This window comes from Salvelinus fontinalis, chromosome 42, assembly GCF_029448725.1.
Source record: "Salvelinus fontinalis isolate EN_2023a chromosome 42, ASM2944872v1, whole genome shotgun sequence".
In the NCBI taxonomy this organism is placed as follows: Eukaryota; Metazoa; Chordata; class Actinopteri; order Salmoniformes; family Salmonidae; genus Salvelinus; species Salvelinus fontinalis.
The window spans coordinates 4191754-4209157 of NC_074706.1; the positions used below are offsets into that span (position 1 = coordinate 4191754).

The 17404-nt window shown below is 39.7% G+C and overlaps 1 protein-coding gene across 1 annotated transcript in view; it reads left to right on the plus strand.

Annotated features, from left to right (window-relative positions):
* The first annotated feature begins 8982 nt into the window (after positions 1 to 8982).
* The window catches only part of LOC129841065 (fibronectin-like), a 52741-nt gene continuing 44319 nt past the window's right edge, over positions 8983 to 17404 (plus strand). The window contains exons 1-5 of the mRNA XM_055909175.1: positions 8983 to 9339; positions 9485 to 9531; positions 10361 to 10454; positions 16548 to 16817; positions 17042 to 17311. Coding sequence (XP_055765150.1) covers positions 9051 to 9339; positions 9485 to 9531; positions 10361 to 10454; positions 16548 to 16817; positions 17042 to 17311 — 970 coding nt within the window. The 5' untranslated portion in view covers positions 8983 to 9050. The remainder of the gene's footprint in view (positions 9340 to 9484; positions 9532 to 10360; positions 10455 to 16547; positions 16818 to 17041; positions 17312 to 17404) is intronic.

Genomic DNA, 17404 nt, shown 5'->3' on the forward strand with positions numbered 1-17404 from the left:
GAATACTGAAGTATAATTACAAGCATTTCATAAGTGTCAAAGGCTTTTATTGAAAATTACATGAAGTTGATGCAAAGTGTCAATATTTGCAGTGTTGACAGTTCTTTTTCAAGACCTCTGCAATCCGCCCTGGCCTGCTATAAATTAACTTCTGGGCCACATCCTGACTGATGGCAGCCCATTCTTGCATAATCAATGCTTGGAGTTTGTCAGAATTTGTGGGTTTTTGTTTGTCCACCCGCCTCTTGAGGATTGACCACAAGTTTTCAATGGGATTAAGGTCTGGGGAGTTTCCTGGCCATGGACCCAAAATATCGATGTGTTGTTCCCCGAGCCACTTAGTTATCACTTTTGCCTTGTGGCAAGGTGCTCCATCATGCTGGAAAAGGCATTGTTCATCACCAAACTGTTCCTAGATGGTTGGGAGAAGTTGCTCTCGGAGGATGTGTTGGTACCATTCTTTATTCATGGCTGTGTTCTTAGGCAAAATTGTGAGTGAGCCCACTTCCTTGGCTGAGAAGCAACCCCACGCATGAATAGGCTCAGGATGCTTTACTGTTGGCATGACACAGGACTGATGGTAGCGCTCACCTTGTCTTCTCCGGACAAGCTTTTTTCCGGATGCCCCAAACAATCGGTAAGGGAATTCATCAAAGAAAATGACATTACCCCAGTCCTCAGCAGTCCAATCCCTGTACCTTTTGCAGACTATCAGTCTGTCCCTGATGTTTTTCCTGGAGAGAAGTGGCTTCTTTGCTGTCCTTCTTGACACCAGCCCATCCTCCAAAAGTCTTCGCCTCACTGTGCGTGCAGATGCACTCCCACCTGCCTGCTGCCATTCCTGAGCAAGCTCTGTACTGGTGGTGCCCCAATCCCGCAGCTGAATCAACTTGAGGAGACGGTCCTGGCGCTTGCTGGACTTTCTTGGGTGTCCTGAAGCCTTCTTCACAACAATTGAACCGCTCTCCTTGAAGTTCTTTTTTGTGCAAAGCAATGTTGACGGCACGTGTTTCCTTGCAGGTAACCATGTTTGACAGAGGAAGAACAATGATTCAAAGCACCACCCTCCTTTTGAAGTTTCCAGTCTGTTATTCAAACTCAATCAGCATGACAGAGTGATCTCCAGACTTGTACTCATCAACACTCACACACTTGTTAACGAGAGAATCACTGACATGATGTCAGCTGGTCCTTTTGTGGCAGGACTGAAATGCAGTGGAAATGTTTTTTGGGCATTCAGTTCATTTGCATGGCAAAGAGGGACTTTGCAATTCATCTATTCACTCTTCATAACATTCTGGAGTATATGCAAATTGCCATTATACAAACTGAGGCAGCAGACTTTGTGAAAATTAATATTTGTGTCATTCTCAAAATTTTTGGCCACGACTTTACATGTATTATTCACTACAATATAACACCTGCTAACTTATATTATATGTTTAGTGCACTGGATTACATAATAATTTCTGATATAATGTCAGTTTAATTACAAATAAAACTAACTAAACTAAAACAGCTTAAAACTTCACATGAATATCAAACACAACTCCATCAGATAGACGTAATAAAGGGTCAATCTGGGATTCAAACAACAAAGCAACCAGTCACCCAGCCACTTGGACAATCCCAGACTTCTCTTTCTTTAACCATGGACTCATAACCATTACAACTAGTGTTCAACATGGATGTGTGTCTGGTTCTCACAGACCCAGTTGATTGTGAGTCTGGTTCCCACAGACCCAGTTGATTGTGAGTCTGGTTCCCACAGACCCAGTTGATTGTGCGTCTGGTTCTCACAGACCCAGTTGATTGTGAGTCTGGTTCCCACAGACCCAGTTGATTGTGCGTCTGGTTCCCACAGACCCAGTTGATTGTGCGTCTGGTTCTCACAGACCCAGTTGATTGTGCGTCTGGTTCTCACAGACCCAGTTGATTGTGCGTCTGGTTCTCACAGACCCAGTTGATTGTGCGTCTGGTTCTCACAGACCCAGTTGATTGTGAGTCTGGTTCTCACAGACCCAGTTGATTGTGCGTCTGGTTCTCACAGACCCAGTTGATTGTGCGTCTGGTTCTCACAGACCCAGTTGATTGTGCGTCTGGTTCTCACAGACCCAGTTGATTGTGCGTCTGGTTCTCACAGACCCAGTTGATTGTGCGTCTGGTTCTCACAGACCCAGTTGATTGTGCGTCTGGTTCTCACAGACCCAGTTGATTGTGAGTCTGGTTCTCACAGACCCAGTTGATTGTGCGTCTGGTTCCCACAGACCCAGTTGATTGTGCGTCTGGTTCTCACAGACCCAGTTGATTGTGCGTCTGGTTCTCACAGACCCAGTTGATTGTGAGTCTGGTTCTCAGAGACCCAGTTGATTGTGTGTCTGGTTCTCACAGACCCAGTTTATTGTGCGTCTGGTTCTCACAGACCCAGTTGATTGTGCGTCTGGTTCTCACAGACCCAGTTGATTTTCATAATGCACCCTACACTGTTCCAGCTCTTCAATGGATCTGATGACCTTTTGGGTGACAATAGCACAGTCCTCCATGCCAAATAATTTATTTGGTTTGTTGTTCTTCCTACACCCATAGTTAAAACAAAGAATCATCTGTAAAAATCATTCAGTATTAAAAATAATTGTTAGTATGTTATAATTACTCATGAATATAAGGCAATTTATATGTTCAAAGTAACGACTAAAGAATGACACCCTGAAACGTATAAGACTATATTCCAATAATACATGTGTGGGACAAGTTAAGAGGGAGAAATATGTGGAGAAAACAGAGGCTGGTAGACTACACATGATAACTCTGAAAAAGCTGACAACAGGAGGGCCCTTCAAGGCCTCTCTAATCTAGGGAGGAGAGAACGGCGAGAAACTGCCAAGGCTGGTAGAAAAGTGATAAACCTGTCTCTGTGTGTGTGTGTGTGTGTGTGTGTGTGTGTGTGTGTGTAGAGGGGGTTATAAAGACTGTTAAAATTTTGGTTGACTTTAGAGCTCGCATGAATATACTACAACGAACCTTTTTCAGAATCTGAGTCTTTGCCTAATTCTTATTAACCCTAGCTTTACAACCTAGGGGGAATTGGTCAAAGCTATAGTGATTGTTATCATCATTGGGATTGAAAATTCTCGTGACAACATGCTATTAATACATACAATACTTTATTTTCTTATATGTTAACATTAATGAAGCACTTTTAAACTAAATATCCTAAGCATTTCTACCAAATTGATTTATAAACCATTTATAATGGCCTCTTCATGAGAGTTGTTGTAAAGTGTAAGCAAATCATGTGGTTCAAGAACACAGAGAACCAGGTGTTCCACTCTCTTGGTAGTAAGGGGCTCATGCACGCCAGAATCTGAAACAGACCTGCATACAATTTAATTAAAGGTCCACTCCATGTACCTGCTTCTCATCATCCTTACAGTGGGTTTGGGTGGAAAATCCAGGTAAATCTCGGTAACCCGGTTCCTGCCATTAACCCTACCAGCACCGCCAGGCAAAATGCTGATAGGTACAGTATCTGTATCGGCTGTGAATTACAGTAAAAGACGAAAGACAAGTGTAATATTTGCACATTGTTACAGTGCCTGTCACGGCTGTCTTCTTCCTCCTCGTTTGAGGAGGAAAAGTTTGAAGGATCGGAGGATCAATATGCAGCGTGGTATGTGTTCATCTTGTTTTTAATAGAAAGAGAACACTTTGCAAAACTAATACAAAAACAATAAACGACGACCGTGAAGCTAAATAACAAATAGTGCTGACACTAAACACTACACATAGACAATCACCCACAACACAAAACAGGCTACCTAAATATGGTTCCCAATCAGAGACAACGCAAAACACCTGTCTCTGATTTAGAACCATATCAGGCCAAACACATAGAAATAGACAAACCAGACATACAACATATAATGCCCACTCAGATCACACCCTGACCAAACAAAACATAAAACATACAAAGCAAACTATGGTCAGGGCGTGACAGTGCCTTAAGAAAGTTTTCACACCTCTTGACTTTAAGGGTTAAGACAGTTAGAGCCTGAATTTAAATTGGATTACATTGAGATTTTTTTGTCACTGTCCTACACGCAATACTCCATAATGTCAAAGTGTAATGTTATTTTACAAATTAATTTAAAATGAAAAGCTGAAATGCCTTCAGTCAATAAGAATTCAACCCTTTTTTTAATGGCAAACCTAAATAAGTTCAGGAGTAAAAAGGTGCTTAAAACAAGTCACATACTGTAATAAGTTGCATGGACTCACTGTGTGTAATAATAGTGGTTACCATAACATACAAATTATCTGTAAGGGCCCTCAGTCAAGCAGTGAATTTCAAACACAGATTCAACCCACGAAGACCAGGGAAGTTTTCCAATGCCTTGTATAGAAGAGCACCTATTGGTAGATGGGTCAAAATAAAAAAAGCAGGCATTGAATATCCCTACAAGAATGGTGAATTTATTAATTACACTATGGATGGTGTATCAATACACCCAGTCACAACAAATATGCAGTTGTCCGTCCTAATTCAGTTGCCAGAGAGGAAGGAAACTGCTCAGGGATTTCACCATGAGGCCAATGGTGACTTTAAAACAATTACAGAGTTCAATGGCTGTGATTGGAGAAAAACTGAGGATGGATCAAAAACATTATATAGTTACCACACAATACTAATCTAATAGAGAGAAAAGGAAGCCTGTACAAAATAAAACATATTTCAAAACATGCAGCCTTTTTGCAACAAGGCAATAAAGTAATACTGCAAAAAATGTGGGAATGGAATGAACTTTTTGTCCTGAATACAAATCCAATACAACACATTACTGAGTACCACTCTCCATATTTTCAAGCGTAGTGGTGGCTCCATAACGTTATGGGTATTCTTGTAATTGTTAAGGACTGGTAGTTTTTCAGGATAAAAAAGAAACAGAATTGAGCTAAGCACAGGCAAAATCCTAGAGGAAATCCTGGTTCAGTCTGCTTTCCACCAGACTCTGGGAGATTGATTCATCTTTTAGCAGGACAATAATATAAAACACAATGCCAAAGCTACACTGGAGTTGCTTTCCAAGAAGACAGTGAATGTTCCTGAGTGGCCGAGGTACAGTTATTACTTGCATTTACTTGAAAATCTATGGCAAGAACTGAAAATTGTTGTCTAGCAATGATCAACAACCAATTTGACAGAGCTTGAGGAATTTTGAAAATAATAATGGGTAAATGTTGCACAATCCAGGTGCGGAAAGCTCTTAGAGACTTACCCAGAAAGACTTGTTGAGTAAAAACTGATTTGACAGAAATATCAGCTAGCTAGGATAGCCAGCTGCAGCTAACACCAAGCTAAGCTAGCTAGCTGCAGCTAACACCAAGCTATGCTAGCTAGCTGCTGTCAGCTTGGCTAAACACAAGGTCAGCGCAGGCTTAAGGCTGGTTTTCAAAAACTAGGCAGCATTCTGCCTTCTCCCTACAGTTCTCATCCGTTATCTTAGCCAACGACTGCCTCATGTGAACTACAATACTGACTCAGTGATTTAATATTTAGAAATAACAATAATCATCGCTTACGTCACGGCTTTCGAAACATATGGCCCTCATCTTTCATCAGCGAGAAAGAATTCTTCAAATAGAAAACATACACTTACTGTATCAGTTTAGCACAGATTCATTCAGCTATGTGCACCTCCATCTGACAACTACACTTCACGAGTTATGCTTACACACAGGTGTTCAGAGCATGCTACATAGCACAGGTGGTCGCTTCTTGTCTTCTGTCTGTTTTCCATGAACAAGACCTGTAACATGGAGATGTGGCCGTGTGGGAACACTAACCCCAACCTTATCAAGGTGTGTATCAATGTTTTTTTCCCCTCTCTGATATGAAAGATAAGGTCCTTATGCTTCCAAAACCGTACCACAGACAATGCATGTTACTGTTCAGACCGAGTGTCAGGTATCTTAACACAACTCCCCCTACAGAAGACGCCTTTGTCCAATGTCTCTTGTGTAATATAATGGATCTGAGAGTCATGATCAAGGACAAGCTTTTGCCTACACATTGAACTGAGAGTCATGATCAAGGACTAGCTTTAGCCTACACATGGAACTGAGAGTCATGATCAAGGACTGGCTTTAGCCTACACATGGAACTGAGAGTCATGATCAAGGACTGGCTTTAGCCTACACATGGAACTGAGAGTCATGATCAAGGACTAGCTTCAGCCTACACAGAACTGAGAGTCATGATCAAGGACTAGCTTTAGCCTACACAGAACTGAGAGTCATGATCAAGGACTAGCTTTAGCCTACACATGGAACTGAGAGTCATGATCAAGGACTGGCTTTAGCCTACACATGGAACTGAGAGTCATGATCAAGGACTAGCTTCAGCCTACACAGAACTGAGAGTCATGATCAAGGACTAGCTTTAGCCTACACAGAACTGAGAGTCATGATCAAGGACTAGCTTTAGCCTACACATAGAACTGAATTAGCTGACCATCTTGAGATGGCGAGTCAGTCGGGAGGAGAGAAGTCCTCAACTTTGTTGTCCATAGCAAAGCTATCTTAACTTACCTCGCTGTACTCACTACCACACTTGTTTGTTGTGATTGAATAGCAGACACACCAAAGAAACATCCACGTCTAACCACACCCCCGACACAACTCTCATTTACCTTCAGTCATGGCCGCTAGTAGTTCTTATTGAGCATTGATGAAAAACCAAATCATGAAGTGCAATTGTCCTGACGCTATGCTAGCGATGCTAATCAGTGTGGGGGGGGGGGGGGGGGGGGGGGGGGTGCTCCCGAATCCGGGTTAGGTACTCGGTAGAGGTTAAATGTGTCTTATTGTGGCAATCGGTAGTTGAAACAATAACAAGGTAAAAAGTTTTGGTAAAAAGCAAGGTGATGGGGCAGGAGAATTGGAACCACTCTCAAATTCATAGACAGAGCTATGGATGCAAGGACAGACCATCCATGATATCAAAAGTTTTAACCATGTTTTGAGGCTATATAGAGTTTGTTTACATTTACTTTGCTAATATTTTGGGTTTTGAGGGGTATGACAGTTGAGCTAAGCTCATGAGGCATTTATAAATTATATTCTTCAAGAATCAATGGGCACATATCATTAATTTATAAGTCCGAAAATTGATGTAGCAACTGCTGATTGCACCTTTTAAATGCAAACAAAGCTAAACAAATGGTATTGTCAAGAACAAGAAAGTAACGTTCTACACTGCCTCAGACGTTCACTTTGCAAAACAGGTCCATTTCTTGTTCTTGAGAATACCATTAGTTGTTCTTCCCTGCTCACACTAGATACCATGCTGCTTTAAGACTTGTAACCAACACCAGATATCTCACCACTCTACCTAATATCAGTAAGCAGGACGGTCATCCTTAACTGTAAGGCGATAGACACGTTGATACATGTTTGTCTATAAGACCATTTTAGGGCAGCTGCCAATATACTGTATTTAAGCACTTTACTCACCCTACAGAGACATGGGGAGATTCTCAATTGCATACTCCTCGTGTCCTCTCTCCTCTCTCCTTGCCTTCTTCTCAAACCCCATTGGAAAAGCCAGAGGTCCCGCCCCTCTGACCTTCTCCACCAATGGGTTTTGAGAAGGAGGTGAGGAGAGAAGATGCAAGGAGTATGCAATTTGAGATTCTCCCATGGTCGTCACCGTCTGAGATCACACAACTGTATTTAATATAATGGTTCCAACTCAATAACTGAGTTTGTTAAGAGTGACTTTAACTTTGATGATCTTGAAACACTTTGGAAAAGTACTTAAAACTCGATCATTTTATTCTGATTGATGGATTTAAATTCCAGATTGGAGGGTTGTTGACCACAGATTGCACATGTTTTTAAACCTGCTCTTTTAAACTCTCTTATACACTTGACACTATTTTAACTTCCATTCATTATTGTTTTATGTTGTGTTGTGTCTCATGTGTATCTGTATGTATGTATGCTAGCTTATTGGCCAGGGCTCACTTGAAAAATACATGTAAATCTGAATGTAACTTCTCTGGTTAAATAAATGTCAAATAAAATAAAAGAATGAATTCCATATTAGCAGACATGCATAAAGATGACAGCCTCTATGCATTTACCACAAATGCCTAGTTAGCTAAATTTTCCATATCTACCTTGCTCTCCGTTACTGTTTTGTATCTGCATTAGCTCCTAGATTATGGATGATGTCTATTCTAGCTCCTAGAGTATGGATGATCTCTATTCTAGCTCCTAGAGTATGGATGATCTCTATTCTAGCTCCTAGATTATGGATGATCTCTATTCTAGCTCCTAGAGTATGGATGATCTCTATTCTAGCTCCTAGAGTATGGATGATCTCTATTCTAGCTCCTAGAGTATGGATGATCCATTTTCTAGCTCCTAGAGTATGGATGATCTCTATTCTAGCTCCTAGAGTACGGATGATCCATTTTCTAGCTCCCAGACAGCAGTGATTTTAAAAACCTAAAATGTCGATTGTGCTGATTTATTGGCACATTGAACCATGTTGTGCGCCATTGTTCATATACTGTGTTTATAGTGTTAAAACAATGACATAATATCTGTATTCTGCCATCTTCATTCATGTTAGCCATTTTGAAGCCTGCACTATAAACACTTTGTCCTTTAACTGTGTATTGGATATGCCAAGGGAATCTTTGGAAGACAGTATGTTTTGTAATGTACCTAAAATGTTGCAAAATATTCAGAAGCAATGCTATGTAGGTGATCTAGAGAATAAATTAAAAACATCTTAATACCACTGGCAGCCAGAGTAAGGAGACCAATATTTGACTATTAAAGATTTGTTCTTATTGTTGGCTGATCATCCACTCATTGTATTTTTTGTGAGAGTAAACCACTAACAAAAATGTTTTCACCATAATTTGAGAAACTCTAAAAACTATATTATGTTTCCCTGCCTGCTGCAGCCCGTCCATCAAGACTGCTGCAGCCCGTCCATCTTTAGGTGGTAGGATTCCCCACCAGGTGGAGTTATAGTGATGGAGAAGCCTGATGATGAGGAGTTACCAGGTTCAACGGGTGGTGAAGGGGAAGGAAATGACACTACACCCGTTCACAGCACAGGCCCACCTGATAGCACACCAGATATTGTAGCAATGCTACAGGGCTTCATGTTGAATCAACAGCAGTCAATGCAAGCTGTGCAGCAGCAGATCAGCCAGCTACAGGAGGAGGTGCAGAAAGGAAAGACAAAGCAACTGTGTGTTGTGACCCCTCTGGCAGCAGCAAACCCAGACACTTTGACAAGACCAGCTCCTCAGTCACCAGGTAAGTTGTTCAACATGCAGCTCTTTGAGGATAAAGACACAATACACAACAATGAAACACTGCATATGTTCATTCTGCAAAATATTCACTTTCTGCATGTATGCTGATTTACAATACTATATCTCACCCTCCATTCTAATTCCAGCAGAGGTATTAAGTGAACACCTTGACAAGGAGGAGGAAGCAGAGAGGGTAAGACACACTTACATAATTTACATCAGGGGTGTCCATCCCACAAGCCCATTCAATCCGGACCTCAGGGTTTTAGGTAAAATAATATAAATGAAACGTGCAAGAATTATTGAGTTACAGTTCATAAATAAGGTAATTTAAATAAATGATGCCCTAGTCTATGCATTTCACATGACTGGGAATAAACACATGCATCTGGTCACAGACACCTTAAAGAAGAATGGGCCTCACGGTCTCCTCACAATAGGTTTGTGCATTCAAATTTCTATCAACAAAATGCAATTGTGTTCTTGTTCGTAGTCTATGCCTGCTCATACCATAACCCCACCGCCACCATGGGGCACTCTGTTCACAACGTTGATGTCAACACAAAGCCATACACATTGTCTGCGGTTGTGAGGCTGGTTGGCCGTACTGGACATTTTTCGAAAACAACGTTGGAGACGGCTTATGGTAGAAAAATGAACATTCAATTATCTGGCAACTGCTCTGGTGGACAATTCTGCAGTCAGCATGCCAATTGCCAATGAGAGAAATTAGCTTTTTGTGCATATGGACAATTTCTGCTATCTTTCATTTCAGCTTATGAAACATGGGACTGCTAGACAGTCAGGGAGCATCAACAATTCCAAAACCAATGAATAGAGGACTATGTTTTGGTAATTTTGACAGCGAGGAAATATAACACATTTTAAGTGCGGCCCTCCATACCTTGATGAAGACTAAATGTGGCCTGTGGGGCAAAATTAGTTTGACACTCCTGATATACATTCTCAACAGACCTGGAGTTGTAGATTCAATGTCATAATGTATTACATGTGTTTTATAGAACTTTCAAGAGAAAGAGCCACTGACACAAGCCAGAGATGAGTCAAAACCAGAGGAGGATGGTTCTTCAGGAGAAAACATCGAAACAACCCAAGGTACCACAACACACTCGACAAATTTTTTGTTAACACTTGTCACGTTCTGGCCATAGTTCTTTTGTATGTTCTTTGTTTTAGTGTGGTCAGGGCGTGAGTTGGGTGGGTATGATCTATGTTTTCTGTTTCTATGTGGGGTTTCTCGTTTGGCCTGATATGGTTCTCAGAGGCAGGTGTTAGTCATTGTCTCTGATTGGGAACCATATTTAAGTAGCCTGTTTTCTGTTTTGGTTTTGTGAGTGGGTGTCTGCACCAGCTAGAACTGTTTCGGTTTTCACTTGTTGTTTGTAGTGTTCAGTTTTTGATTATCATTAAATTAAGATGAACACTAACCACGCTGAGCTTTGGTCCTCTCCTTCCACCGACGAAAGCCGTTAACACTTTGTCATAAAACATAATTAATAAGCATTTATAAAGTATGTTAAACATGTGTGCACTGTTCCAGAATCTATACACATCATATGCATTAAAGTACTCGCAAGCATAGCAAATTAGAAGCATTGTAAGCATTTATAATGATTAGGGATCCAAGTGCTATTGATCTTACTCTTGACACAAGGATTCACAGGAATGGAAGCAAACATTGTGAATTCAGATATGAGCTGCAAATCCATTGATCAGATATGGTAGGCCTATGGTAATTTCTGTTTGTTTAACCCTCATGCTACCAACATATTTGACATACATGTATTACCAGAAACAATTTGAAAAAGCAACAATCATAGCAAAATATAAACTTAATTATTATCAAAACATCATTAGACATGTAAATAATCAAATTAAATAAAAATACCAAATCAAACTGTTATTTTAGCAAAATTATAAATAACACCTTTAAAGCAGCAATCAGCAATAACTAAATCATACTCCCATCCCTGTTTTGGTAAAAAGCTGAGGAATGGGGCTGGAGACTACAACCAATATGAAATTCATAGACAGAGCTATGAATGCATGAACTGATCATCCATGATATATCATAGTTTTAACCATGTTTAGAGGCAATATAGTGTTTGTTTACATGTTCTTTGTTGATAAACATTGGCGTTAAACAAGCCTATATGTTGGGTTCTGATGGGGTACGATAGTTGAACTAAGCTCATTAGGCAGTTCTTTTCAATAATAGGTGCCACATATCATTCATTTATATAAATAAAAATCTTCTAACTTCCTCTTATAAATAATGTGAAGCTTTTTTCCAAAATACAATCCACATTAATACTAAATAGCTGATTCACCATCATTTGATTGTCGATTTATGTGGTAATAACGACAGCCATTCAGTGAGCCCCACCTGTTTCACATATCAGTTTGCAAACAATGTAAAAAAATCCTTGAGTTAATAAAGCCGCATACAAACATGGTCTCTTTTTGCTTTCTTGAGTAAGGCAGCTCCAAAATGCAGGTGTTTCAGCCGAGCTCAGTGCTTTGTGTGGTGGAGGGGCAGCCAGCGAAAGCACAAAGCCTAGGCGTTTGTAATCTTCTCTAGTTGTGCCGTGATTGGCTCAGTGTTCTGTCACTCATGGGGACACTACGTCAACGCAGATTCTGCAGGTAGAGCTAGGTAGTTCAAGCCCCTTGGGTGCTGCCAAATAGTTTACCTATTTGCTTATGCCTACACCTAGTGACCTGCTTTTTAAATTATATGAACAAAAAAAATATTCAATTTTATTTGGAATGGCAAGCCAGACAAAATTTAAAAGGGCCTATTTATATAACAAATATGAATTCGGAGGGCAGAAATGATTAAATATTAAAGCATTAGAACTCTCACTAAATGCATCAGCCATACAAAAGTTATACTTTAATTCAAACTGGTTCTCTAGTAAATTGGTACAAATGTCTCATCCTATGTTCAAGAATGGCATTTTTCCCTTTATTCAGATTACACCTGCTCACTTTCGGTTGTTTGAAAAGGAAATAATCTCAAAAAAATCTTTCTTTTTTAAACAAGCCTTAGAAAGTTGGTTGCAATTTCAGTTTAATCCACATGAAAAGACAGAGCAAATAATACAACAAATATTGTGGTTAAACTCAAATATACTAATTGATAAAAAATAAAAAAAGTGTAATTTTAGTGAATGATATCAATAGGACTGGTGGAGTTGTGTCACACATGCAGCTAACATAGACATATGGAAATGTCTGCTCTACCCAAAATTACAACCAATTAATTGCAGCATTACCACAAAAATGGAAGAGGCAAGTAGAAGGGGGAAAAAGTAAGGAACTTGTATGTCGGCTCTGTATTAAAGAACATAAATGGTTAAAGAAAAGTGTGATAAATAAAAACATACCAATTTAATTTAAGGACCAAAAAACTTACAGCTGTGCCATATAAATTGCAAAATAGTTGGGAAGAGATTCGATGTACCCATTTCCAAGGCACATGGTTTATGAATTTATACGCAAAACACCGGATTCAAAACTTCACATTTTTCAATTGAAATTACTATATAAAATTCTTGCAACCAATAGAATGTTATATATACGGGGGATACAATCTTCCCAGCTCTGCAGATTTTGCTGTGAGGAGGCAGAGTCATTAGATCATTTATTTTGGCATTGTCCATATGTAGCCCGTTTTTGGTCACAGGTCCAGGAATGGCTGAAGAATTTCAACATTTGCCTAGAACTAACGCTGCAGATAGCAATACTGGGTGATTTGAAAAGCCATAGTCAATCAATCAATAATATAATAATTATTTTAGCAAACAATTGTATTTTTAATTTACAATCTGTAGAAGCTATGAGAATAGAACGGTTCAGTACTTTTGTGAAGCATCACAGCACAGTTGAAAAATATATGGCTGTAATGGTTCTCGATGGCTGAAGGAAGAGTGGACCAAGGTGCAGCGTTTAAAGTGTTCATGATTTAATAAAAATTCAAAAAATCGAACAAAAACAGGAGAATGAAAGCGAAACAGTTCTGTCTGGTGCAGACACAAAAACAGAAAACTACCCAAAAAACACAGGTGGGATAAGGCTACCTAAGTATGGTTCTCATTCAGAGACAACGATGGACAGCTGCCTCTGAGAACCACACCCGGCCAAACACAAAGAAATAGAAAGCATAGAAAAATGAACATAGAATGCCCACCCAAATCACACCCTGACCAACCAAAATGGAGACATAAAAAGCTCTCTACGGTCAGGGCATGACAATGGCAAATAGAAATGAAAAATATATGGCAAATAGAAATCCAAAATGGATAGTGTTGAGAGATAGATGGGAGGGGTTGAATGGAGCTGAAGGGTGGGACTAATAACAAGATAACCAACGTAAAACATACGGGGTCTGTAAAATGTATATAGGTTCAGAAATGTTGTGAAATAGCACAGTTACAAATAGAAATCCAACTGGATGTACATCAGAAATAAAAGGACTAAAAACAAACAAAATATAACTATTGTAAAATAGATTGTGTCTGTAAAATGTGTATAAGACATATAAACTGAAGGTAGAAGCCTAAGTGTTATTGTTTATTAGTTTACTCCAACTGGGGGATCGGTGGTAGGGTTTGCGGGGAATAATAAATATATATATACATTTTTTTTAGAATATACATATATATATATATATATATACATATATATATATATACATATATACATACATACATACATACATACGTGTGGATATATATTTACCCCCCAAAATATATGGGGGATTGGAAATGATGCAGACAATTACATTGATGGAAGCAACCATCTTTCCGCAATATTAAGCTGATCCACCCCTTAATTTAAAAAATAAATAATAATAATTACAAGAAATTCCACAAATGAACTTTTAACAAGGCACACCTGTTAATTGAAATTAATTCCAGGTGACTACCTCATGAAGCTAGTTGAGAGAATGCCAAGAGTGTAAAGCTATCATCAAGGCAAAGGGTGGCTACTTTGAAGAATCTCAAATATAATTTGATTTGTTTTACACTGGTTACTACATGATTCCATATGTGTTCTTTCATAGTTTTGATATCTTCAGTATTATTCTACAATGTAGAATAGTACAAATATAGAAAATCCTTTGAATGAGTAGGTTTTCAAGCTTTTGACTGGTACTATATATATATATATATATAAATAAATATTTTATTATGCCGTTTAAAAAAAAATCTCAAGCATTGTAATGTGGTGAAGCTTAAAAATCGAAATAAAAATTATTCAAATCTAAAAAATTAAATTCAACCAGAGGGCCCTTTGTGGGAAAAGGCCGCACTTGACCGTTGCACTTGAATCATTGCCACGGTGAATGGCTAGGCCCACTAAGCTATGACACCACACACTACTGCAGACTGATATTACCCGCCGCAATTGATATGGTGAAAACACACTGTATGGGGAGGGGAGGCAGAGGCACAGAAACTCACATCAATACCTTGTCAGATAACATTGTGAAACAAATCATTTATTTGCTATATCTAGCAATCATGAGGAAACTGACTGAACGACTCAAACTCCCCAGTTTATGCTGTCAAAATGGACGTTAGTTTTGACTTTTGTTCGCTACATATGGGGGGATGCTATTCACGAGGACATATTGTTCTGTCTCACGATTCCCAAGCATGAAACAGTACATGGGATGTTGAGTATGCTACGTGGCTATATTGATGAAAAACATTTACCATGGGATCAAATGGTGGGCTTTTGCACAGATGGGGCTCCATCTATGGCGGGACAGCGGGCAGGTCTCTGCACTCTGCTCCATATGGACGCATTGTATGATACATCAAGAGAAACTGGCGGCAAAAGAGCTGAGTGCAGAACTTCGAGCCATACTGCAGCAGATAACTTCCATTGTAAACTACATCATCAAACCACATCCACTGCGTGCACGCCTGTTCACAAAATGATGTGGAGATATGGGATCAGAGCATGACGATTTCTATTTCACACCAAGGCTTGATGGTTATCGACGGGGCATATTGGAAAGATTTTTCTAATTCAGTGAGGAACTGTTGGTTGCCTTTCATTGTAATGAAAATGTGTATCCTTGTAATGTAACAGACATATTTGGGAAACTGAACGAATTGAACGCAAGCATGCAGGGAATTACAGAAACATTCTACAGATGAGTGACTGAATCAGTGTATTAAGAGGAAAGATTTCTTATTGAAGAGAAATCCGTTGGACTGTGATCCTGTCTCAGTTGTCATGCCGGTAAGTGAAATCGAACAGTTGATCGAGCTGTCGTGTGACAACGCATTCACGGGTCACTACGGAGGAATTTTGGTTCTTGACTCAAACGGAAATACGCTGCCGTCTCCCTCCGAGCATTAAAACTCATGGTACCCTTCGCCAGCTCATATCTGTGTGAAGCTGGATTCAGTGCTCTCGTCTGCATTAAAACCAAATATCGATCCAGGTTGGATGTTACAGCAGAGATGAGGTGCACACTGTCGACCACGCCCCCTGACTTTGAGAAGCTCCAACGCGACATGCATCAAGCACTTCCATCTCATTAGTGGTGGCGAGATAAGAGACATTATGTCAGACTCATTTGCAGTTGACTGTCATAGCCCCACATTACAAGTATGTGATGGTGAGTTGAGAAGACATTCAGAAATACTGTTAGAATGTTTTGCAATTGACTGCGATAACTTTTTTATTTGGGGCTAACATTGGCTGTTAATTACATATATATTTTTTTATAGTTAGTGTCGCAATAATTTTTTGAAATCAAAATGTGGTCCGGGGCCCAAAAAGTTTGCGACCCCCTGCATTACAGTATTTAAAGGATTTGAACTGCATCTGCTTGCTTTAACTTTATCCAAAGTACAGTGTAAAGCGCTTATTATTGTGGAGTATTTATAACCCCCAAAACATTTATTGATATATTTTGTGGCTTGGTGGAAACAATTGAACGGCGGCAAAGTGATGTTGCTAAATTAATATTGCGGAAAAACGTAATATTTGTTACATTACAAATACTACTCCTGTGGTGACGTGTTTTTTTACTTTTTTCTTCACATATCAATAGGAATTGCAAGCCGGCCTTTTCTAATTTTTCAACTACTATTAAACTTTTTCCTCCTGTATTATATTTCTGGAGTTAAACTGTAAGCCTGACAATAATGTATTTCTCCTTAGTACTTCCTGCTCCAGACCAGCTGACTGTTGACTCAGTGGACACCACATCAGCTGCTGTTAGCTGGAACCAGCCACCAGGATTGGACCAAACCCAACATCATTACCAGATTTCCTACCAGTGTCTAGGGACAGAACCACACATCACTACCACGTCCTCACACAGCATAACTCTCTTTGACCTGCAAGGTGGCACTCAGTACTCTGTCACTGTCCGCACTGTGCTGGAAAATGGAAAGCAAAGTCAACTGGAGTCAACAACCCTGACAACAAGTAAGGAATTACCCTACATAAGTATTATCTCTGATGTTTGACTATGAACTAACCCTAATGGATGTTTCATCATGGGATGTAAAGGTACTGTATCTTCCCTGATGAGAAATATATCATTGTGAATTACATGGCCGTCTTTTCTATTTTTCAACCAGTATTCTATTTTTCTCCTATAATATATTAATATAACTGGTAGCCCTGATAATAATATATATTTCCCCTAGTACTTCCTGCTCCAGACCAGCTGACTGTTGACTCAGTGGACACCACATCAGCTGCTGTTAGCTGGAACCAGCCACCAGGATTGAATCAAACCCAACATCAGTACCAGATCTCCTACCACTGTCCAGGGACAGAACCACACATCACTACCACGTCCTCACACAGCATCACTCTCTCTGACCTGCAATGTGGTACTCAGTACTCTGTCACTGTCTGCACTGTGCTGGAAAATGGAAAGAGAAGTGAACTTGTGTCAACAACCCTCACCACAGGTAAGTTAGTACCCTACATAAGTATTATCTCTGATGTTTGACTATGAACTAATCCTAATGGATGTTTTAGCATTGGATGTAAAGGTACTGTAT